Source organism: Filicampus tigris, chromosome 3 (assembly GCF_054856515.1).
Source record: "Filicampus tigris isolate MCC_2025a chromosome 3, RoL_Ftig_1.0, whole genome shotgun sequence".
NCBI classification, from domain to species: domain Eukaryota; kingdom Metazoa; phylum Chordata; class Actinopteri; order Syngnathiformes; family Syngnathidae; genus Filicampus; species Filicampus tigris.
In genome coordinates, this window is record NC_141219.1 from 1861639 (window position 1) to 1886877 (window position 25239).

General features: G+C 44.2%; 1 protein-coding gene across 4 annotated transcripts in view; it reads right to left on the minus strand.

Annotated features, from left to right (window-relative positions):
- Positions 1–702: 702 nt before the first annotated feature.
- shf (Src homology 2 domain containing F) overlaps positions 703–25239 on the minus strand; it is an 89704-nt gene continuing 65167 nt past the window's right edge. Inside the window, exons 3-8 of one of the 4 annotated variants that reach the window (XM_086026066.1) lie at positions 24334–24552; positions 22946–23044; positions 17504–17650; positions 11629–11803; positions 10957–11076; positions 703–4850 (exon numbers count right to left, since the gene is read on the minus strand). In XM_086026066.1, the coding sequence (XP_085882192.1) occupies positions 4664–4850; positions 10957–11076; positions 11629–11803; positions 17504–17650; positions 22946–23044; positions 24334–24552 (947 nt within the window). In that variant the 3' untranslated portion in view covers positions 703–4663. The remainder of the gene's footprint in view (positions 4851–10956; positions 11077–11628; positions 11804–17503; positions 17651–22945; positions 23045–24333; positions 24553–25239) is intronic. The other 3 variants (XM_086026067.1, XM_086026068.1, XM_086026069.1) reach the window with 3 other exon arrangements.

Below are 25239 nucleotides of genomic sequence, written 5' to 3' on the forward strand. Positions count from 1 at the left end.
TCTATTTTTATTTACATAGTAGGGTACTTTGTCACGTCGATTTTAATAGTTGTCAGGCTACTTTCCGTTTTTTTAATTCATGTGGTTTCATTTAGTTAGGCTACTTTCTGCTGTGTTTGTTTATTATTATTCATTATAATTGACTTTCTGGTATGAGGATAATGGCAGCCAATCCTTTCGATCAGGGGTCTGATCTCTGCGATCTCCGGCCTGTTTTCCAACTCGCTCTGCTGCAACAGACCTGATGATCAGGGTCTTTAACCGGCTTCTGCAGATCTTGCTGATTATCTGATCATTTGAATCAGGTGTGTTGTAGCAGCGAGAGATGGAAAACAGGCATGACACCGGCCCTCGAGAAATAGTATTTCGAAGACCCCTGCTTTCGATTCAGATTTGTTTTGAACTGTTTGTAAATTGTTGACATGACTTTGAATCGTGTGTTTTGTGTGTCTGATGGACATACTGCCCTATTCCTTCAACTATTCTCACTAGAGGAAGCAGTCAACATGGTGTGTGTGTGAGATGGGTCCAGTGTAGTATCGTGTTTCCTCGTGGATCAATACGCAACTCTCCAGCGGCTACCGACAGCCGCAGTCCTTGACGCAAACAATGTAGCAGCCGCTCGCTATTTACAGAGAAGCGTAGCCATGGAAACTGGTGTCATCCTCAAAAAAAAAAAAAAAAGCATCACACAACTCCCTCTTTAGTCATAATAAACCCAATTTCTTCTTTTATTTGTTTACCTAGATGCCTCTGCGTCCCCCGCGCTTACGATACATTCAGTATATACATTTGGCCATGAGGGGGACGCCGCCGCACATACAGACTCACACTCACACACACACACACACACACAATTTAAGACACTTCAGACAGAAGAGATGCTTGCCATAGAGAAATGTGAAGAGTGTCCTCCGTGGATTGCAGTCCATTTCCTCCAAAGCTAAGTAAGGCCTCCCCTCTAGTACTCTAACACCCGTTTGCAGCAGTCATTAAGAGCCGACGTCGACATTCATTCATCTTCTCTAAATCTTTTCTCTCATAGGTCCACTTGAGTCGTAGTAAAGCTGCAGTGACGCCGTCCTCACCGCGACGCCAACTCGTTCGACTATTTAAGCAGGTGAGTCGTTTCCATCGACCACATTGGTACCATTGAAACACCAGTCAGGAGTCCTCCGGTTGCATAGCACACACTTAGCGGTGATCTACTGTATCTACAGACAGTACATGATGCTCTACAGTACGAACACTCGCTTGTTAATTCCCCTCAACTTGACCATTTCTTGCGGATTTGCTCACCAAGCAACTCTCTTAAATGCAGCTAAGTGTTTCGCTGACAACGATAAATAAAAGCTAATGATCGGAAGAGCTGGTATTGTGTTTTGGGGCCATTGCGGTTCATTTGTCGAGCAGCGTTGACACTAACTCAATTCGGCAACATTATCGGGGTGACAGGGCATAAAACATCGACAGTGGACCCTCTGAACTCAAAGTTTGTCTCAGATGAACAATTTGGAAATTTTAGAGGGCACAATATTGACCATGGCGGTGAACCTGTTTCTCTTATTCAACTTGAAGGTGACAGTAGTTGATCAACTCCAACATTTTTTGCAAACTTCACAGGAAAATTAGGTCGATTGCAGTAATGCTAGTCTGTTGACTTGCAATGCTAACGTTAACACATTCATTCATCATTAGCAGGATGATTTGACAACCATTTAGGATGGTAAAACCAATGGAGAAGCTTGACTATCGAACAACTCGGAAAAATGGTTGCCAGGTGCCCCGCAGTTGTCTGTGGGCTAGCATTGCTAATGCTAATTCAGTTTGAAAACATCACATCAGCCTCTGAAGCCAAAGGTGTCGGTAGTCGAGCAATTTATGGAAACTCACGGAAAAGGTTTTAAAAGGCAAATATGGTCCATGGCGGTAGCTAATCTGTGTGTCTGTGGGCTAGCATTGCTAATTCTAACTGAGCTTGACAACAATCAGCAGGGTGGCTGGACAAAAACTTGCTCCAGTGTACCAACAGGAAAAGGTTCGGGTGATCAGCTGGTAAATTTTATTCTAAAACTTTTAGAGGGGAAAACATGGTCTAAAAGTCAGGCAAGATTTCAGAACAGGAATGAAACCAAGTCTCTATTTTTCCAGGGTTTTTGTTTGTTTGTTTGTTTGTTTTGTAAGGCTTAGTATGTTTAATTGTTTTTCCATGATAGAATGAACAACATTGCGCGGTATGAATTCTTTTTGAACGATTATCTACGCTAATGTGTTAATTGGAACATTACCAGTTTAACTTCTGGTCCAACAGCCTCCTGATTGCATTTGAGTTTTAGGGGTCCACTGCAGGGACATCATTTAAGATTCGCAGTTACAGTGCAATTTCATTCTATGTGGCAAAAATCTATGCGTGCTTGGTGAGAAAATCCAGGAAGAAGTGACTGGCCTTAAGGTGGTTCAAAGCACCACCGTCGGTGTTCTTGAGTCTTTGTGAAGGAGACATGAATGTATGAAGTTCCAGGTTGAGCATTCATCGGGGTTCCAAAAATTTGCGCCGCGATTGGTCCAGAAGAATTGGGCCGAGGCGTGACGAGCACACAAGAAGAGCAAAACGTAGAGCACCACAGGGGTCACCCCGGAGAACACGATCACGACAAAAAGTGGGCCGCTAATTAGCCCACCAATAAATTACAGTCAGGGAACAATCGTTCCAAAAGCGGGATTGCAGTCAGCTGATCTCCATGCATTATAAGGCTTCAACCAAACGTTTGACATCACACAGCATCGTAGTAGTGACAAAAAAAAAACACACCAAAGCTGGGCTTGAATTGTTCTTTTTTTTCAGTTGTTTTTTTTTCTTAAAAATCCCAAATGAATGATGCCATTTTAAGGAAATTAGGAAGCAGAGAGCCGATCGATGCGGGCCGTCCCACTGTACCTATTGATCTGCAGACAGACGGCTGAATGGCATTGATTTTCTGAGGTAGACAATGCAGGCGTTGCGGCAGGGGGGAGGCGGGACGGCTCCAGGGTTAAAAGGGGGGTTTAGTTCCTCTTCTCGGGCTTTTTGGACGGGTTGACCCATCCATCACGCTCTCTCTCCAGCATGTCTTGCCACTTACGCTGTCATTGGTGTAACGCGTCTCCCCCTCGCCGACGGATGGCGGAGAGTATGGATGGTGACACGAAAGAGAGATCAACGCAAAAGCCAGACCCCCTCAGACTTCTTCACCCTCCCCCCCCCCATGCAATACATCTACGTGCATAGAGTATCAACCAAGGATGGGCACGCTCACAATTAGTCGATCACTAACCATTCTGATGTAATTTAGACAAAACGGAGCGCACTGCTTGGCCGGAACCAGCATCGGTATCAACTAGCGAAGGATCTGTTTTCTGAATGTTGTGTGTATCCGCTTATCACGGTCATCAATTCCAACACTGTCTAAAAAAGGCAACACGTCAGAGAGGCGAGACTGCCGCGTCAGCAGGGCCGCAGTCTTGTTTCTTCATTGTCACACATTTTGGAAACAGGAGTTCAGAATTTGAGGGATGATCCAATCCTGGTTACAGTTTGTCTGCGTCTACTTCGTTGGTTGCTTTCTTAGCTAGCGTGCTAATTCCGATCACAGTTGATTCAGTCGCGTAGTTAACACAACATGTCATCAGCTAAGGAGTATGAGGAGTGACTCTTAAAGAAATGCAGGGCACTAGACAGACGTTAGAAAGCCACAGTCCTGTTTCTTTATCGTGATCCTCCACAACAGTGACTTTTCCTGACAACATGAACCCTCTCAATACTCCATTAGCATAGAAACGGGAGTTTTGTACTTGAGGGATGATCTAATTGTGGGACGAGCTATTCTGTTGACTTCCTGGTTTGCTTGCTTGCTAGGCCAGCTAAGGCCTACGAGTTGTGACAATAAAGAAACGAGAGCGGGGTACTACACAGAAGTCTGAAATGCACAATCGCGTTTCTTTTTTGCCTCACATCCACCCAGACCTCCATGAAGGTGACGTCTCCAGGAAACGTCATTTCGGACAATACTCCGCTGGCATCGAAACGGGAAGTTCAGAACTCCAGGAATCCTCTGATGCTGGTTCCATTTGGTCTCTTTAGTTAGCAGGCTACTTCGCGTTGTTTGTTTGCTAGTTTAGAAGCCAATTCCTAAAACAATGGAGGAATATGGAGTGCGCTGTTCATTACGGTTAGTCTCAGTTGGTTTACTGTCCACAGAAGGTCAATGAGACAGGTCCGCTAACGCCTATGGGGTGTGACGATAAAGTGGTGAGACTTACGCAACAACAGCCTGAAAAAGAAACCGCAGTCGTGTTTGTGAATTGTCACACAGACCTCAACCTTGGTGATCTTTTCAGTAGCGTTATTCTGCTCAAAGACAACTGAGCCAAGTGCCAATTGGTAGCATTAACCTCACAGAAAACCCAACTTTTCCACATGAGAGCCGCGACCAATAAAAGTGTAGCCTCTCCGTGGGAACGCCGCAAAAAAAATGGAAGTAAGTGTGTGTCGGTCATAAATAAACTAAAATAACTTCCGCATAAAAGACAGATCCTTGGGAATCTGCCAACCAGTGAGGTGAGTCAGAATCAGCAGTTTTGGGATTTCCCTTTCCATTATGGGGGTGTTGGTTTGCGTGGGGCACTATAGTGTCCTGATGGCGACGGGATACAGCAGGGACATGTGCTCGGCCCCCTTGATGGGCAGCTTGCGGCTGGAGTAGAAGTGGACGATGTCGGGCACGCTGTCGAAGGGGCAGCTGTTCTGGCCCAGGACGTACTTGTTCTCCTTGGTCCTGGACAGCTTCATGTGCATGAAGCCCTGGCTGCTCCTGGTCACACGCAAAAACACAAGAAAGGACAGCTATTGAGCAACCGAGGGGACGCCACAAAGACCTGTACTTAAAGCGCAAGGCGTCACGTGCCCGGCATGGGGATGAGGCTAATGAACCCTTAGGATAAATCACTTAAGCTAGAGCTGTAAAAGCAAATGAAGAGGCTCCCCGCGCGCTTCCACCAGCCTCGGATCAATACCTTTTACAGTTTCTCCACTAATCCTGTGCTCGCAAATTGAAAATTACCATTCTGAGTCAGGCCCACAGGAAACCGCGTCCTATTAATATTCCATGGATCTTGTTGGGGACATAAAGTATTCTGATGATTGGTCTTCGCAACTACCGGTAATATCTCCAACTATGTCGTTAATTCTGTTTGCAGAAAATTGCAACACAACCCAAAAAATGTTTGCTGCCTTGGCACCTCAGACGATGGTCAGAATGCAGCCAAACATTTGATGTAAATATTTGAAGTCCCTAACCCATCCCTCCTGATGCCAACCACAAAGCCTAACACACAATCCTTACCTTCAAGCACAACTTCAACCTTAACTTCTAACTCTTTAGTTGTAACATGAACAAAGGTGTCACGTCACCGTTTCCAGACCATTAAAGAATCTTGGTTGAACTTGCACAGGGCAGTGAGTTGAAGTCATGTGCTTGTACTTCTTCATCTGGACAGATTGGGATGTGAAATTATCTGCAATTGTAAGTGTAACCTGCATGGCAAGTTGATAAGACTCTCTAAATTGCCCTTAGGTGTGATTGTGAGTGCGGATGTTTGTCTCTGTGTGCCCTGCGATCGGCTGGCAACCAATTCAGGGTGTCCCCCGCCTACTGCCCCAAGACAGCTGGGATAGGCTCCAGCACGCCCCGCGACCCTTGTGAGGACAAGCGGTATCGATAATGGATGGATGGATGTAAGTGTAACCCCACGGGTGTCTTTGCTCTATTGACGAGAAACTAAAAACAATAGAGTCTGGAAAAAAAAGCCCAGGGTTGAATCGGAATGTTTCCTAAAAATGACAATGCTGTCAACACGCCGATGACTTGCCGTGGTTCACTTTTGACAGACCAGGCTACTGTGTAGCACTCCTTGAATCAAGTGGAGTAAAAACACCTCTGTGCCTCTTCCGTTATTGAGTCTCCAGAGTGTCGTTAACGACTTGAAATGGGAACATTTCTCTGTACTTTCTGTAGCGCCACTTCTGTTAGTCTGTGAGTGCCAGCCAGGAGACCTCCAGTTAAAAATAGCCGCAACAAAGTGTTTTTGATGAATCACCAATCCCTTGGAGGCGGATGCTAGGTTACGTAGAGACGCACATAAAACAGAAAAACCCTTCAGTTTTTTTTTTTTAGATTCCCAGATGATTTACTAGCAAATGTTTGGAGTTGTTGATGCACAATATTGTCCTTCTGAGACAGTCACAAGGACAAAAGTGCTAACTTCTCCTTCGATTCATAATGCTTATTTCCTAACTTCTACCCCAACACCTGACCCTCTGAACTCAACTTAATCACTAATATTTCAGCCCAAACTTGAACTCCTCTGTCCTGACCCTTAATCTAACTTCTAACCTCTAAATTCTGATCTTGACCCTTTAAAAAAACTCGATTCCCAGATGCTTTTCCAGCTAAAGAATGTACATCCGGAGATGAATACGCTGCCGTTGCTAACGTTGTTGTAGCATTAAACTGTGGGGAATGGAATATAATTGTGTGCGTAACGTAAACGAGTCACATACAACAATGAAAGGAAGGGCTCTCATAGCCCATCTCTTGTGAATCAGGAATCCAATTTTGGTGCGGGAAATGTGACACATTTGACCAGAGTTTCAAACCGTTAGCATTGGATCTGTTGACAATGCCAGCTGCAGTGCCCAAGCTTTTGCAGAGAGACTGTTCAGTGTCACAGGTGACCTCTCCAGGGGAAAGTTTTAAGATGGCGTGATTTTGTCATTTCAACATTTTTCATGGAAAAAAAGTTGAATAAAAACAGTGGTGCTAAATGTGTGTCTTGCGTGTTACACAATTTACAAATAGGTGTTATACTTTTCTGTATACCAGTTTAAATATATGCTAAAGGAAAATATCAACCAAATTAGTTTAAATTAATTTAGTTAAAATTGCACTTTATTTTCATCGACTAAGACGGGACTAAAAATAAAGTACAATCAGATGAATGAATTATGACTAAAACTTCATTTGATTTTAGTCAAAAAAAACTATAACTAAAACTAAATTGATATTCGAGTTTTAAAAGGTTTATTGGCTGCATGTAAGCCAATCACTGATCTTACCCGCAGTTCAATTACGTAGACATGGGTGGTTTTGCTTTAGGTTACAAGGTGATTTCCGCCACTTCAAATAATGTCAAATAATTCTTGCACATCACTTGTCCCGTCAAAAACCATTTCATAGTTTGAACCTGAACGTACTACTACCGCTAAATGGGATTAAGACTAAAACGGCCTTTTTTTGTGATTAAAGTCGGGGAGGAGCGCGGCGGTCGGGAGGACAGGCTGCACAGAAGAAAACACTTGGCGTCAGGTCAGAGAAGTGACCGGGGAAGGTTTTGTCGCTCTTCATCAATAATGCAGCGCGCACACGTGCCACCATGCGGCCTCATGCATCTTTCAGCGAGCCGAGACACAGACCCTCCTCACCTTGGGCCTTCCGCTCAATCTCAGCGGCAAACGGGGAGCTCGCCTGGTGTCGAGCGGGACCCAACTCGTCGCCACCTCTGCTTCTGCGCCGCATGTCGCCGCACCAACCGGTCCAAAGATTGCTTTTGAGGCCTGACCCCGCGCTCGAGCTGATGTCGCCTGACGGCCAGCAGCACCAATTACCAGGGGAGACGCCTCGCGCAACTATTGTGATATGTCGCGCCTTTATTTATGCATTTATTTATTGACCGCCTGTAGACAATTTCTGGGATATTCAGCAATGACTTTTGAAGAGAGTTTTCCCATCCATTGCTCCAGACTTCAGAAGAAAATTCCACAGCAGTCACTAAGGAACAATTTGGCAATTTGAGCATTTTTGCTCCATTCGGATCAAATTAAGCAAAGGCCCAATTGTCACATGTCTTTAAATGATGATCCGAAGTGATTGATTATCTTAGGGAGGCGCATCCGACATATTATTTGAAGGAGAGTGATTGACCAGTCTGGGCCCGCCGTCCTAAATAAACTGGAAACCTGTTCGATATTTACGATCAGAAATCCCTGTGTGCGATTTGTGTGTTCAAAAATCAGCATGGGTGTACCCCGCTTAAAAGGGGTGAAACTAAGACAGTATGATTGGTTTGTTTCGAGAAACAAACTCAGTGACCACTGTTATTGCTTTTGATTGACTCTATCAACCTTACATTCAGTATACATTCAATCATGTTTTTCCTCATGAAATCGTCGGGCATGGTATTTATTGACTCACTTACAGAGAGTGCACGTTGATATAATTGACAGGGGACATCAATTTGCGTTAAGGCGTTCACTACGGATGAGGCCTTCACTTGTACAAACACTTTTTTGTATGTGTATGGACCAAAGTGAACTTGTTGGAAATGCGACATTAATTTTGCCCGCACCGCCCCTGACTACCATCTTTTATGGGGGTCACACAAGTTATTCTGTGCCAAACCTTTAATATCAGTTAGCAGCAGCCACCGCAGCTTCAAGGCCATAAATAAATCAGGTTACTGCACTGGCTGCAGATCTGCTGGCTCGTTACCGAGGTCCGGCTGGACACTTTTGTGATGCGGATTCATGGCGGCGGCGGCGATGGCAACGGCGATGGCGGCGGCGGGCTGCAGAAGGCTAACTCATGTCTTTCGGCCCACGGAAGTGACCTGAAACACTCTCATTGAGGTCACCTGATTGTTTTACTGCAATTTTGTACCAACCCCAGAAGTGGAGCACGATGATAGCAATTGTGCAGCTATTGATCATTGAGTGCGAAATATTGAATTTGTGCTTGTTATTGAGAGTGCGTTGCTCTTCGGAGCCCCTGGGAAATTACTTTGGCCGCTTTCAGCGGCAACAGATTGCAGTTTGGCAAATAAAAGTTTTAAAGAGGACATATTATGGAAAATGGACTTTTTGATTGCTTGTATCCAAATAGTTGAGTCTCTGGTGCGCCTCCTCACCCAAGAAATGCGACAACAACAACAAAATGATATTTTTTGTTAGCGGCCTAGTTTGGAAAATGTGTTTGAGAGCGAGCCATCCTGCACCTGCACCACTTTACATAATAACCCCCGCCACACTGAGTTTCTCCGACTGTGACTTGAAAGCTAGACTGGGCGAAGATCCCGAGCCCCTTTCAAGTGACAGCTGCAATGGCAGAGAAATGGTTAAATCGCTGATGGCTGAGGGCTTACATGTACTTCAAAGTTGGCAGCTGTTTTCTTTTATTTGATCTTTTTTATTGCGGACTCTGTGTCTATCATAAGCGTGTATAATGCTTCCTTTTTATTTTTGTTGGTTCGGCAGAATAATAAATGATGAGGTGGCCAGGTGCAGAAGCATCAAGAGGAAAATGTGTCCCATCTTTTTTCTTCTAAAGGCTAATCAGCATCTGTCTGTCTTTCATCTCCTGTCGAAAGGTCGCCGCGAAATCGGGAGGACCTTCGGAAATGTCATTTATCTGCCTTCAAGTCGAGAATATTTCCACACCTCCGGCAAATAAACCACTTTGCCACATAGTCAGAGAATAGGCGGGCGGCAACGTTCCTGTTGTCGTAGCAACCGGCTCACGCAACAAGAATGCGATACGACTTTTCCCCGGGGATGGGAAGTTGGCCGCAGCAGAATGTCAAGACATAACTCGGCCGATAAGAGCCGCCCTTCTGTGGGGGCGGGGTCAGGGTTCACTGATGGAGGGCGGCGGTAGTTGAACTGTCAGCAGATTCGGAGGCCGCCGTGGCGAGGTGAAGGATGAGGCCAACGTTGGCGGGAGGTAAAGGTGGCAAAGGTGAAGATCATTAGCATAACGGGACAACGCAGTCAGCACACTATTGTAGTCCAGGCGGAGCTTTGCGTGCGCTTCAGTATTGCAACGCTCGCATTACACCGACACAGCGGAGTGAGTCAACTTTCAATGAGTCATTCATTGACTAAATACTTTGGGAAACTTTGACGTCGTCACTGATAATGTCGAGGTTAATTTGCCTCGCTTGTGTGTAGGGCTGCCAACATTAGTCGACTAATCACGACGACGATCAGAAACGGCAACAATTAATTTTAATCGTCGACGAGTCGTTTATTTATATATTGCCGTTTATAGTGCAAAAAGAAAAAAGTTCTTCCTTTTTTTTGTTCCAGCTTTTGGATAAAGGTTAAAGACAGACAAAATTAAAAAGCAAGTGTTTATTTTAGTTTGCTTTAGCGCAGTGCATTTTCCCAAGTAGAGTGAAATATGTATACAAGTATTTCTTTCAGTATTTACAGATAATTTCTCTGCATTAGTGCAACTCTGCATAGTTTATAGTTTTGGTTCCATTTTAAGGATACACTAAAGAATTACAGCTAAACATTTTAAGGCCAGAGTATCGCCTCAGTTGATGCCTCATTTATAAACATGTCAGGAATGAAGTTGCAACGTTTAATACAATTTGAATGCACTATTATCTTAATTGTCTTTTATGATTAGCTTGTACATAAAGAATTCAAGCTGTAAGCGAATGGCGGTTTTTATATGAGCAGCGGCTTGCTGCTGCCATTTATATATTATCCGCTTAGTCGACTAATCGCCACAACTGTTAGTGATTAGTCGACTAGCAAAATAATCGCTTGCGGCCGCCCGACTCGTGTGCTGCGCAGGCCGTGTGGGTTCAGTTCCCTTCGCACTCAATGAGGCTGTGCATGCGCCTGTGAATGGTTGCATGGATGTGCCCTGCGACTGACGGGCAACCAGTCCAGGCTTTGCCCCGCCTCTCGCCCTAAAACAGCTAAAATCCCGAATGGTGAATTTTGAGGTCTATTTTTGCTTTGAATCGCAAACTGCAGCACTATTGGGGCATCGCACCTCCCACATTGTCCGTTAGTAGTTAGTTAGTAATCATTTGTACCCGGTTCAATAAAGGGGGCGATGTAATTCTTACTTTAGCGAGAGGGAGTAGTCGTTCTTGCTGGTTTCGCTGTTGCGCACCAAGTAGCTCGCCTCCTTGCACAGCCGGAGCAGACATTCTGCGTCCGTCCGACTGATGGCGCCGTGGTACCAGCTGAGGAAAGCAAGACATAAAAAAACAAAAACATCAGGAATTCAAATGGCCCGTTTCCACTACATAGTACCTATTCAGATCTACTCGCTACAAATGTTCTTCCACTGGCTGGACAAGGTGCATGTACAATTACTACTATTTAGTCTCCCGGTCATTGCCAGTTGCCCGAGCAAATTTGTCATTGTGACCTTTCTGGAAACACAGCGAGAATTGCTCACTTCAGTCTGCAGCGGTGCACATCCAGCTCTATTTTACTCCACGTTGTCTGACTGGATTGAAATTCTATCCCATCTTTTTTTAACAGTGCTTGTGCTTATTAGGGTCGAAGGTGAGCTGGAGCCGAACCCAGATGACCTTTGGCCAAGAGGCCGGGTACACCTTTGACAGGTTTCCTCTCAGATAAAACGCAGGAGAGCCTTGTTCTCCGCCACCGATGTCGCCGATGTGATCCGTTTCGCTTTCCCGCAGTCCGAACTTGCTTCGGATCGGATGCAGTAGTAGCTATAGCAATTACAGTAACAAAACCAATCCAAAGCATGGGCTGGAACTCACAATTGGCTTTCCAAGGCCACGCCGGGATCGATGCGTTCCCCCACGGACGGGCCAGACTGCTCCGCTGGCGTCATTTTGGTGTTCACCAAGCAGCCGCTGGAGTGCCGCTGCAGTGGACGGCTTTTGCCGTCCTTAGGGGGCGACATTCGAGACTTCTCCGCGCCGTCAAACTGGACTGCAAGATAAATTAGAGAGAATAAAAAAAGCTTTTGTCAGCCAGCAGTCAGAATAATCAACAAATGCAAGGGAACCGGTTCCAGTGACAGCCCTGCCTGGCTAACTGGCCAAGGGACAGCTTTGTAGCCGACTGTCCCGTTACTTTTGGTCTATTAAAAGTAGGAACGGTTGTAATTCTTACACCGTTCACCTGATTTGGATGTATATACCCTCAAATTAAAGCCGGACGTCTGCAGTTAAAGCACATCTTCTTTCATTTCAAATCCATTGTGGTGCCACAACAATGAAAACTGTGTCAATGTCTCGGCTGCTCGATTATGAAAAAAAAAAAAAAAAATCATGATTATTTTGGTAATAATTGACATCACGATTATTCAAACATTTTTTTTTTTTTTTGGTACAAAACAAGAAAATGTTTAAATGTAAAAAATATAAACACAAATAAATGTAAGTAAGTTCCTTTTGGACCAAACTAAATTTCTAAAATGTGTTATTACAAAATTTTAAAAAAGGTGCAAATGTATGAATTCAAGTATGATTTCCTTGTGTAAACAAACATAGTTCATCGGATATAAATGAATATTAATAATCATTTTGTACGATTATGCGAATTTTGTCATCGTGGAGAGTAATAATCGTCATTGTAATTGAATTTCGATTAACTGCACAGCCCTATCAATGTCCCAATAATTATGGACTCGACCGTGATAAAATGTTGACAAAAAGGTCCTCGAATAAAAGCATCGCAGCTCGATTGAAATAACGGCCGAACTGTGAGAAATCCTGGCTGTGATCTGGCGTCACTGTGCGTGCAACCGACACGTTCACGCAGCGGACGTCAATCCATCCCGACGTACACGCAAACATATGTGTCGTGTATGAATACATGCATGTTCACATTCCTACATGCGTGTGAATGTGTCAGCAGCAAACAGAAACGCACACAGCCCAAAAAAGTGCAACACTACACATCCTGACAAGGTTATGTGCCCTCAAGGTCGACTGGTAGAAGTCCCGAAACTTGTTTGGTGGGTATTTCCATCAGGGCTCACGTGGCCGCACGGTCAGCTCCTGCTTGTGTACGTTTCCCATGTGTGTGGCTTTCGGTCTCTTTCCCGCCATCATCCATCACCATAATTGATGTCGCAGCACCCTTGGCTTTGGAAAAGACCTATTTTAGAGCCGCGCTGACACGCCGGTGGCGGGAGCGGCATGCGCGAGTGGCTTCCGTCGCAGATGTCGGGCGGTCCCAGCGCTTTGACATCGCCGCCGCCGTGGCTCTTGATGAAGAGAATTGATGTACACGGCTGACAGCGGCTCTCTGTCATCAAGGGAGAGTCGTCTCCAGTCTTCCCTGAGCCGGGGGGTGACAACATGTCCTTAGACATGTGTTGTGCTTGTGGGCTACGTATGGTCTTTGAGAACATTTGATGCGGCCCGCCATGCAATTGTGAACACATTTCAGCCAGAAGGGGGCGGGCCTATCAATCTCTTCAGGGCGGGACCCTAATCAGTCTCAAGACGTTTGATCGAGTTGCGACCATGGGAAGCTGTGTTATTATAAGTTTCAAGTCAGCAAGCTTTGCTAGCCTGCTCAGAACACATGACAAAAACAAAATATGTTTGCATTTTAGTGTCAGCCATCTGTCTGTTATACATGATTCAACGTTTGGAGCAATTTAGCAAACTTTCTTGGTGTTAAGCCAAAATGACCCGAAATGGCAAACCTTTGGTGTTAAATGATGAAATATGAGGTCAAAGGAATTTTACTACAAAGTCGATGAAAGTATATGTGGTTTAAATTTGGTGGCAATCGGACAAGATCTCAATGAAAAGTTTGTTTTGGAACCAAAATGGCTGTCTTTTTTTTTTTTTAATGAGACTGCAGAATGTATCCTGCCTTATAATGCGTTCTTAAATCCTAAACAGCCTTATTAGAGATTAGGAGTTGACTTTTTGGTATAGTGTTGAAAACGTGTTTCGTAAAATAACTGAAGACAAAGTTGTATCTATCTTTCTCTCTGGTGTGAAAAACGATCTGATCCGTGTCTGAAAATCTGTCACTGAGAGCACAGAGGTGTCGTTCTCGCTCGAAACAGCAGGGGCTCCCCTTCACCTCCACTCAAGGAATGAACTCATTGCCCTTGATGCAATCTACCACAAACTCCTGGAAGTGATTAATCCAAATGACTTGCGTTTGTTTTTATTTCTTTAGTCTTAAACATGATGCATGGTTGGAAATCAGTGGCTTCAGAAGCATTCAGGACTTATGTAAGACATTGTGGGGGGGGGGGGGGGGGGGGGGGGTGCGAAGCAGACGACTGATGGTCCAGGTGAGTCCACATGAACAACATACTGCATTTGGTTTTCGCGGGGTATCACCTCAAGACTGCCGGTGTGCTATCTGAGTGTGAAACATTTTGTTTCCATGGCAACTGACCAGCGGTGACAACAGAGATGCCCGTTTGAGCTCATCTTATCCTTGCCGACAGCTGTTTCGTTTGTAATTCAACTTCTTCCTTCACTTCCTCTTGCAGACTCCTTCTTCATGCCATATTCTTTTCTAACCATGCCTACCTGACATTCACACACGCACACACACCGCTTTTCATCACCAATCCTACAAACTATGCTGTCAACGTGCATGAAGATAAAAAAGTAGCAAGTTGAAAAGAAAGCAGCATGTTGCGTCACGTCTCTATCAAGTCCACTGGTCAAATTTAGTAGGGGAAAAAAAATCTCTCGGGCAAGTTTGCTTTGAAGGACATGTAAACATACTTTTTTTTTTTTCCTCGTCATGTCTGTCAAACAAAATTAATGTTGATAAGTGAAAATGGCTTTAGGGGCTACATTTTTCAAATTCTCATTTCATTTGGAGATATAGTACATGTTTTGCTACTATTCTCAACACAACACTTTTACTTTTACATTTACGTGACATAATTCCTGCCTGACTACCTGCGTTATTTCCATCTGCCCACACACTGTGCTGTACGTATTGCTCACCTGACCACGTCCTTTTCTTGTCTACATCCAACGTAGACAAGAAAAAAAAAAAAAAAAAAAATCGCCGTGCACTGATTGGATTAAATTCAAAACGCTTTGCTTCCTAAGCGTCAAATGTATATTTTCGGCTTCAACATCAGCGAGCCGAGCTTATTCGCCGTTTCTGCACGAGGTTGACGAGACGATTGGCCAACGGGAGAACAAAAGGCTCCGACGGGCAGCTTAAGAGGGATGAGAATGTGCGCAGTTATCTGAAGAAACACACACACACATAAATTGTCATGTCGTGTGTGTTGGTGCAGCTTTTGTCGATGGAATCGGATGAAAGTGTCAGTCGAATGCTGATGGATGGAGAGAAGAAAACATGCCCCTTTCATGCTTTTAGCTTTCTAGAGGAAGCACTCTAAAAAATTAAAATGGATAACAAAATAAATAAAGATCCAGATAGGATTTGTCTGGCTGTCAAATGGATATTACATTGTGTGTTGAATATAAGAAAATCATTTTGATAGTGACTAATAGTCCTGATTTTGGGTGGGATGAAAAAAAAAATCAGGAAAATGTCAAGACATGGTGAAATGTGGAATTGACTTACAGTCAGAATTCGCCAGACATGCATTAAATAGATTGGAAATGATACTTGGTTACATGGACGTGAAAAATGTACTGCGTTGCCAAGGAGAAATGTAGAGAAATATTTAAAATATTCAAAACATTTCCAGAGCACAAAAGAAAACCTGTACCCAAACTCATTTTCAACATGCAGCAAGACTCTGCACTTTGGAGACATTCTGCCCCTCTGTAGGTGCTGCCATTTTGATTAGCGACAAAGTCGAAAGAGGAGTGCAACGGTTCACGTCTGCATGTCAACAATAGAATCGATGAACTGATACATTGCCATCAGTTAGTTGCTGTGCTTTTTGTTTGTCCCTGACAGGAGAGGTGAGGCATGTTGGTGTAGTGGTTAGCACATCTGCCTCGAAGTCAAGAGGTTCTGGGTTCAAATCTTGGCTCAGGCTGAATTCTCTGCACGCTTGCATGCGCTTTCTCCGGCTTCCGAGAACATAAACTTCAGGTTCTTATAAGACTCTAAATTGTGTGAGTGTGAACGGTTGTTTTTAGATCCAGTACAGGTTACGTAGCCCTGTGTAATATTGAATATTATACTAGCCAACAGAGTAACCCACCTCTTGCCCGAAGTCAGCTGGGCTCGGCCCCAGCCCTTACGAGGACAAGCGCTCTAGCAAATGGACTCGCGCGGTCACAGAGGGCGACCCAAAACCCGCCGCCGCACTGGCTCTGAGCGAGTGGGGATCGCCTTACGGTGGGATGCCGATCTCAAAGCCGCTCACATGGCGGCTGGATGGGGGGGGGGGGGGGGAGCCGGAAAGATTTCCCATGCATTGGCCGACATAAATCAAGTCCTCGCCCACAGCGCACAGAGGTGTCCTTTTACACGCTGTTCTCCACGGGGGGAGCCCCAATTCCCTTGCATTAGTTCTGCCACACGTCCTTCACTTGTGTGCGTCGTGACACAAGTCCACAGCACGTCTGGGGAAGGACTACTTTTAGAGAAAGGTGAGCGTCAAGGAGAGGAAATGCAGTGGGAACTCCAAAGCCAAACTCTTTCGAGGAGACATATTTTGGAAGATGGACTTTTTAATTGCTTGTATGCAAATAGTTGTGTCCCTGGAGGGCCCCCGCCCACCAGTCAAGTGTGAAATTAAACAACAAAATAAATCTTTTCTTTGCTGCCTATTTGTGAAAATGCGACTGTGAACAAACTCTTCTGAACGTCTGTGATGTAACGGCGTGGGCTAATTTACATGATAACCACCAGCCCTCGAGATGATCAGCTAGGCTGGGTGAAGATCCAGAGCCACTTTCAAGTCTTACACACTAGCATGCAGCAACATGGCGACACCTCTGGTCTCATGCCACGCCCCCCGTGATGTTACACAAGCAGACTTCCGCCTACAAACCCGCATGAGTACTTTTCCATCACCGACTCAAAACAACTTCAGATGCGTGTGATTCTTTCGCAGCTACTCAAGCGAGGAGGCCGCCATTTGGGGAACCATCTGGAAGCGCGGCGAGTGTGTTGACAAGAGGAAATGGGGGGTCAGAGCGAGCGATTACGCAGACAAGAGGCAGTTGGGCACAATTAAAACTAATGAGCCTTCAGCACTTAAAACTCAACACAGGAGTGAGTGATTTTCCGCCGCGTGGAATCCAGATGGAAAAAGATGCGGTGTTTACAAAAGCTAGTGCCCGACGACACTATGGCTACTAACTAACTACCGTACTCTTTTAATCATCCCTGACTAACCCACTCATACCCGGAAATGGCATACTAACAAAAAAAGCTTTTTTTTTCAGGTTAAGCAAGATGTCTGTCACATGGGACACATAACCACATTCTTTTTTTGCCGGCAACTGATGCGATTGATTTCTGGGGACGAGCCAAGGCCCAAAAGTAATACTGTAATAAACCACATCATGACACAACTCCTATTGAAGCCCTCTGGCTTTCCAGAGCTCGAATGAATCATCTCCGGTTACTCTTCATACTGATCACAGGTGAAACAAACAGAAGGGTGGATGGATGGAAATATGGCGAAAGAATGGATGAAATGGCGGATGGCTGGACTTGATGGGACAAACATTGGACGGGTGGAACACCAACACCCACCCTGGTGGTGCTGCTCGCCGGCGGCTTGTCCGGGCGAGGGTTGAGCCGTCTGCGAGGGCGACTCCAGCTCCTCCACCAGGGGAGAGCCGCTGTTGAGCTGCCCCACCGGAGGGGGCCACGGGAGGTCCTTGATCACTTTAATCTCTACTGCAAGAGACACGCCCGGAGGAGGGAAGGAGGAGATGGACCGCGACAAAGGGGGCGGGGTGGGGGAGGGGGCGGAAGATAAGAGAGGAAGAAGAAAGCGGCGTGAAACTTTTAACAAATTGACGTGGAGAGATGGTCGTTGCGACTACGCAGGAAGCTGGAATCGAGAAGGAAGGAAAAGAGGATTGGAAAAAGTTAGTGTGTGAAGACGCGGGCGGGCGGGCGTCAATATCCCACGTTTGCTGTTGGCTGTAAGAAGATGCCCGTGTCAAAGGGAAAGCCGGGACAGCAGTGGCAAGTTTCAACTGCAGTTTTTCAAGACATTTTCATGCGTCGACCTTGCATCCGTGCGACCTCGATGAACCCTATTTGGGAAGGCAGGTATACGTTTCCTGAGGCTTTCCCATTAGCATGCCGGTTTGCTGCGCTGCCATTTCATTTGGCTTCGCTTAATTTACTCGGCTAATTGCTAATGCGCGCATATTCAAAACAAGACGGTGGCGTTTACGCCGCAAATTATGCGCACCAAGAACCTCGCTTTCGCCCGCCTGCGGTGCGCGGCGTCTCAATGCTAGGATCCATCACATTATACAATGGAGCTCCATTTCAGAGCATGTTTGTGTGAAAGAGCGCCATTTGTATGAAAAAAGGATGGCGACGTGATGAAAGTCTTTTAGCAGGGCTGGCCACAGGGAGCCTGTGAGGCGGGTGAAAACGAAAATGTGTGTGCGGGTGTGTGCGTGTGGGCCAATGTGTGCGAGTGAAGATAAGAGCGGCGGCGGGACACGTTTGAAAGAAATAGGGCCGTCTTGAAGGTTATCTGCACGACGCCGTTTTTTGTTTTCCAGGATCCTCCTGCCGCTGAACCGTAAAGCCTATCGGTGATTTATTTGAGGACTTTCTGGCTCGTTAAGCCCGGGAAAGATTCATTAAAAATTCATAAAGGCGACTCTTGCACACACCTGTGGCCAAATGGCGATGGCAATCTTTTCTCTATGTATGAGTATATTGTTACAGTATTGTGCCAGACAACGATACGTTACCCTACATAGTGATTTCAATCTTTACTCCCATCGAAAGAGTGGAGTTAAAAACAGCGATTGGATACGTAACGATACGAAACTTTTGTCTACAAGCTGGTGTGCCGATACTAAAGAACAAGATGATATCAATCTTGTTTCCATATCGAGGCGTACTGATACATTTGAGTTGAAAACCTGATAGATACCGTAGCGTACATACTGACATTGCACTTGTGACTTATCATGGTGCTTGTATACATAAGTGCAGCGAGCAACAATACAATATCGCTCGATTGCCGATACGCTGGTGTGTCAGTGCAGTACTGAAGCAAACAGTGCCACCGCGTCAATCACGGCGGTTGATCCTTTGTCCAAATGCTCTTGTATTGACACAGTATCTTAACAAACAAAATCGGATCTATAGCAATATTCTGCGTTCGTCCATAGGCTGATGTATCAATACAATATAATGTAGCGACGATCGATGGAGTGGTGGCTTGAGACGCAAGTGACCTGACTCAGGAGGTTTTTTTTTTTCGTTCGAGATACGAGCTTTCATTCTGCTGATTTTTTGGTTGTTTTGACTTGCGAGGTCTCCAAGTTAAAGTTGACCGTCAAACGAAACATGAAGCAAAGAGACTTACACCTTGTGTTTTTAAAACAAGCACTTTAGGCTTACACTCTGCTAGCTCAATGCTAATCAGCGTCCATAATCCGCTGCTTGAACACTTTAAGCAACGGACTGAAAAAAAAAACCGGTGCATTGATGGTTAATTTTGTCCGTGGTACTGTATGTTTTTATGAAGTACAATATTCTGGAGTGTTATTATTCCTCATTAAAATACAAATGACATCATTTTTTGTTGTTTTTTCTTTTTTAAACGAAGGCTGGAATGGATAAATGCTATTTCCATCCATGGGAAAAAAAAAAGACTACAATTATGAGCTTGGTCATACAGGCCACTGTATATCATACCGTACAGGACCAGTACATCACAATATCATTTTTTTTCTTTCTCTCGATGCTCCTGTAACGATAGAGCATTTGACCGGATAAAAAATGTTTGGACTCTGCAACGAATAATTCCAAATGTACTTTTGAAAGTGACGCGAATGAAAGTTTGAACGTAGCACACAGCACCATATGAGGGCTCATACAGATTGAAAACGCCAGCACACTTCCTCCCGCTGCCTCATTTGTTCCGCATATCATACATCACGCTCAGCGCTCAGCTCCTGACTCATCCATCAGCGCCTCGGCCAGCATGGGCAGCAGAAGAGGCTTTTGTTGCTAGTGTGTGACTGAGGCCGCTGCTATTGCTGAGGTCACGGCAAGGATGAGCGATTAACCAAAAGCGCAAGTGCGCACACTCTCACAACACCTTAACAAGGCTTGGAATTTACATAGTGAAAAAAAAAAAAAAGTTGTGGAGTGTTATTGCGCTCTCCTTGGCTGATCATTAACAGGGATAAATAGTCTGGCATTGTGCTATCAGACCCTAGTGGGAGGGCAGCAGGCGGCGCGCAACCGTTTTATGGTAGCTTCTCATCATATTTTGTTTGGGCGACACTTTCATTTTCCTATTTAATGTGGCTTTATAAATTGTCAAGGTTTTTCACGTTTGCCGGAACGGCCTATTAAAATTCAATTGGCGGCGAGTGCATTAGTCATTGATATTACCGCGGCCGTAACGTCCTTCACTAGCTACACGAATACAACAGAGGACAGTTAGTGGCTTGCTAGTGGAAAGAACTACTGCACTTTGACAACGCTAAGTGTGATAATAACCGTGTGTAGATGCGCGGTGTTGAAGGAAGTCATGGATTCACTTGGTTGGATATCAGCTCCGAGCGCAAATGCTGATATTCCATGCTGGTGTGTCAATGCCGTATCGTAACGGAGGATCTGATACATAGTGATATTCACCTTTTGTCCAGATGCTGCTATATCAATACAGTATTGTACCGATCCACCATCCATATAAATATGAATCTTTTGTCCCTATGCTGGTATATTGTATCAAACAACACAACAGTACATCAACCTTTTGTCTATATGCTGGTGAATCGATACAGTACCGTACGAAACAATACGATGCGTAGTGTTTTCTATGTGCGAGTGTATCGATAGAGTGTCCTACAAAACAATGTGATACAAAACCATACGGATCTTTTGTCCATATACTGGCGTATTAATAGAATAGGGTATTGCGACACACGGCAATATTGAGCTTTTGTCCATTTGCCCGTGTATCAATACAGTATTGTACTCAACGATACAGTATCATTCATTGCGATATTTTGTCGATATACGTGTATCGCTACAATGTCGTACCAAGCATTACAATACATGCCGATAGCGATTTTTTTTTTTGTCATTAAGCTGGTCTATCTAAACAGTCACAACAGACAACTATATGATACATAACGATATAGGCCAGACACCAGGCTTTTGCTTATGTCGTTGAATATTGTAACAAAGAGGACATATGTAGCATATGTCCATAACGTCGCTGCCCTGTGGAAAAACACTTATGTCCAGTTTTTGAAAATGTTTTCATTTTCAAGTTAATTCGATGTTTGTCACGTGGAAACACTGTTCATGTAAAAATTGAAAAAAAACGGACATAAGTGTTTTTTCACAGGCTAGTTCATCAAAGCAGTATCATAACATTGCAATATCTCTTTTGTGTATCAATCACGAAGCAATATTAATCATTCATGTGTGTGTGTTAGTACAGTATCCTAATAGACATTCCGTTCCATATGTTTGCAAAATTGATAGTTTAACCCACCCCTCCGTTATAGTCCTAACTTAATCTCCATCTCTGACATTTTTGCTTGGCAAAAGCATTCCTCTATATTGATAAGCATTTTCCGAGGGAACCCATAGCAACGAATGGTTAAAAAGAAGTGTCTCTCAACCGGACATGAAATCAGGCTGAATCTCCTGACGCCAGATCGTAAGCTGGCTGCAGACATCAGATCGTATTCCCTTGCACATCTCAAAAAGAGGAATTACGCCAGCCGGGGCCTTGATATGGAGAAAGGCTCCTTGATGTGCGGATCTAAGGGTGTTTCAACACCTTGCAGAGGAGCAAGCCTCAAATCACGAGGCTTGGACTCAATTCACGTCATTGTTTTTTATGTCCTGCATTTAGAAACACAGCCAAGATGAATCAATGTACTTTTAAGCTGCAGCTTTCTTTTTTAAATGACATCTTTAACGGCCCGGCCGACACTGGCATTAAAAAAAAAAAGAAGAAGAAAAAAAAAAAAAAAAAAAGGAGACACGTGTAACGAGGGCTTTAAAGATAAGATGAATTTTCTGTAAACAAATGAGTGTGAGCGAGAGCTGCTTGGCGGCGACATAATCAGAAAGCGGCAGTATGACTGTGGTGACGGCACATCTTAAAGAAGAAGAGACAGAGCGCTGAATACATTCTCAAAGAGGCCATACTATGCTAAATGGACTTTTCCATGTCTCGTATTTCCCTGATAGCGCAGTCGTACATTCACTTGACTTTGCTGCAGGCAGCGTGGAGTCACTTCTCACTCAGACAGTTGTTGTCCGTTTCCTGGGCCTGACACGTGGCCAGTCCAGTGTGTAGTTTGCCTCTTTGCCAAAGTCAGCCGGGTTCGGCTCTCGTCCACACCCTGGACAAATTAAGCGCTGTAATTCTTGATTCTTGGAGACTCTCTTAATAAGACACCAGGGAACAGTTTTCAATTGTAAAACGTCTCCCCTTTAACTTTTTTTTTTTTTGCTGCATTTCTCCGTGACAGTACTTTTGATTTTGATTAACTCCATGTTCACTTGACATGAATTCCAATGCACTGCTAATATCGTCTAATATTATAAAATACAATAGATGCCTCCACAAGTTCAGTGTATAAACATCCACTGCCCCTGAGTTCTATATTCACACACACACACACACGAATGCACGCACACCCACCCACACAGTACGTCAAATCAATAGAATTGTATAGAAAACGGGCAATATTTTCACACTTGTTGCCTTTGCACTCCCTCTGCTATTGTCATTCCAGTGGCGTACACCTTCAAAGCCAGCTGATTTTCACTTCAAGAGGCAGACCTTTTCTCATCCTATTAATCAAAAGACCAAAAGACCGCAACCCGAGGGCACCCCCCCCCCTCCTGCATAAATCCCAAATTGAGCACATGATTTATGGTTAAAACATCATATTAAAAAAAAAAAAAAAAAAAAAAAGACAAAGACAAAGAGGCCCAGTTGCACAGTGGCGGTACCTGTGGGGGATTTAGAAGTGCAGTCCTTTCTTCCGTGGGGAACTGATCCAGTGCCACTTACAGAGCCCTCGTAGCTAATGCAGTCATAACAAAGCAGAGCTGTTCAAGGATACAAAAAAAGAAAATATATATATACACACATGGATATGGCGGGCTAATTAAATATGATTGAATATAATGTTTTTGTGCGTTTGTCTAGAACAGCCCCGTTTTGATGTTATGGCTGCCTTAGCCAACCTGGCCTTACATGCGCCTGCCTGCATAACCGCATTGATACACCCATAACCCTGTTTAGAGGGAAAAAAAACAGCACAAAGGAGGAGCGCCTGCAAATAAACATTGGTGGCAGGTGCTTGGAAAAGAGAATGAGTGTCAAGGATGTGAGTTTGAAGCTGGAAGAACGGCGTTAAGGAAGCAGGAGAGGAAATGTTAAAAATGACAAGAAATGACAACCTTGTCAGAATTGATTCTGTCTGATCGTAGGAACCACAGTCAATAGTCACGTTTCCACCAAGCGGTACAGTTCGGATCGCTTTTGATGGCCGGAATAATCGGTTGGTTGATGACATGATGAGATTTTTGTGGATTGCAATTGGAGCTCAATTGAGGCTTGTGCATCGACTCAACTAGTTTGCACTCTAAAGAAGGACAACGTGATGTCAGCTAAGGTCAAGCACCAGGCTATGGAGCAACTCAATTGACTCAAATGGTAAACAGGTGTCCGGAACATTCCAGATTCTCTCCCATCCGCCCCTTGATCACAACCCCAAGTCACAGTGATTAGGGTGCCTTTTTATTCCAAGTCAAGTTAGCATGTGAGTTTATCCAGGCTATACTAAATTAACTTTGATAGCCTGTATACCAAGTACGGAAAAAGCGCATTGTTGAATGAAAGACATCCATGTGGAAAACATCTAAAATTCACGAGAACTAAATCAAACAGTTAATTAACAAAGCTAGCTAGTCAATGGCCCGCATTTGATCAAGATGGCGTAATACCGCATAAAAATACGAAAAGTTGCTATGCAACATCGTCGATTTTGAAAATGGAAACACAACAACAAAAAGCAGTTTGTCCCATTGTGTCCCACAAAATGGAGATTCTCTGTTGACCAATCAAAATTTTGTCCAGATATGCTATTTTATTAACAACAGAGTGAAAAAAAAAAAAAAAGAAAATCAGGTCATTAGCAAACTCTACTGCTTGGTGGGAAGGAGAGCTTTAAAGAAGATTTGAATGCATTGAAGTTAGGAACGTCTACATTCTGCCTTTTTTAAATGTTTTTTTTTTTTAATAGCCATTTCCCATATCACGTACAAATTACATCACGGTGTTATTGGAGGCACTTTGTAAGCAACCTTGGCCGTAAATCTCATCTCACGTGTACCTGCAAAGGCTTTGGAAATTCTCTCCTTCTTCCACTCCCAGGGCTGGTCGTACTCTTCGGGCGGCCGCTCGTCGTCCTGAGGCAGTCGACTCTCTCGAGGGCAGCGCGAGCGTTCCGGGTCGGAGTCGCCACCGTTCTCGGTGGGCTCGTACGGGGTGTCGTACAGGGGAAGCTGCTTGGTGCCGCCGTCCTTAGGCCCGCGACCGCCCGATCGGATTTCTAAAGGCAAAAAGGCAATCACTGAGTTATTGTTTTTGCTCTTGTTCTGATATAAAACTTTATGTTGTTTGGTCTGCTTGGGTTTAGTTTTGTTGGGCTTCCCCACAGGGTCACATTTAGACTGATATGCAAACCACTCACTCACATCTGCCAGCAAACAGTAACAGAAGCCAGAAACATCTGTTCTCAGAAGAACATGTGTCACTGTCTATCAGCTTGTCTATGGTGGTCTTCCAAAGATCCTCCTTTTCTGCATCGAGTACGGGGGAGGACTTATTTGTAAAATATTTTTGACATAATACGAAACAATAGGGCTGCTCGATTATGGAAAAAAAATCATTTAAATCATTTCGTTTTTGGTACAAAACAAGAAAATGTTTAAATGTAAAAAAATATTAAGACAAATTTAAAAGTAAGTCCCCTTTGGACCAAACAATTTATCAAATTAGTTATTATAAAAATTAGGTGCACATTTATAGAACGTGTGATCTCCTTGTGTAAACAAACAGTGCGTTGGGTATAAATGAGTATTAATAATTGTTTTTTTACGATTATGCCAATTTTGTAATGGTGTAGTGTAATAATCGTAATTGTAATTGAATTTCGATTCATTGCACAGACCTACTAAAGAATGTTCCATATTAAATTTTAAATACATAATAATTCATGTGGGGTTTAAAACAAAAT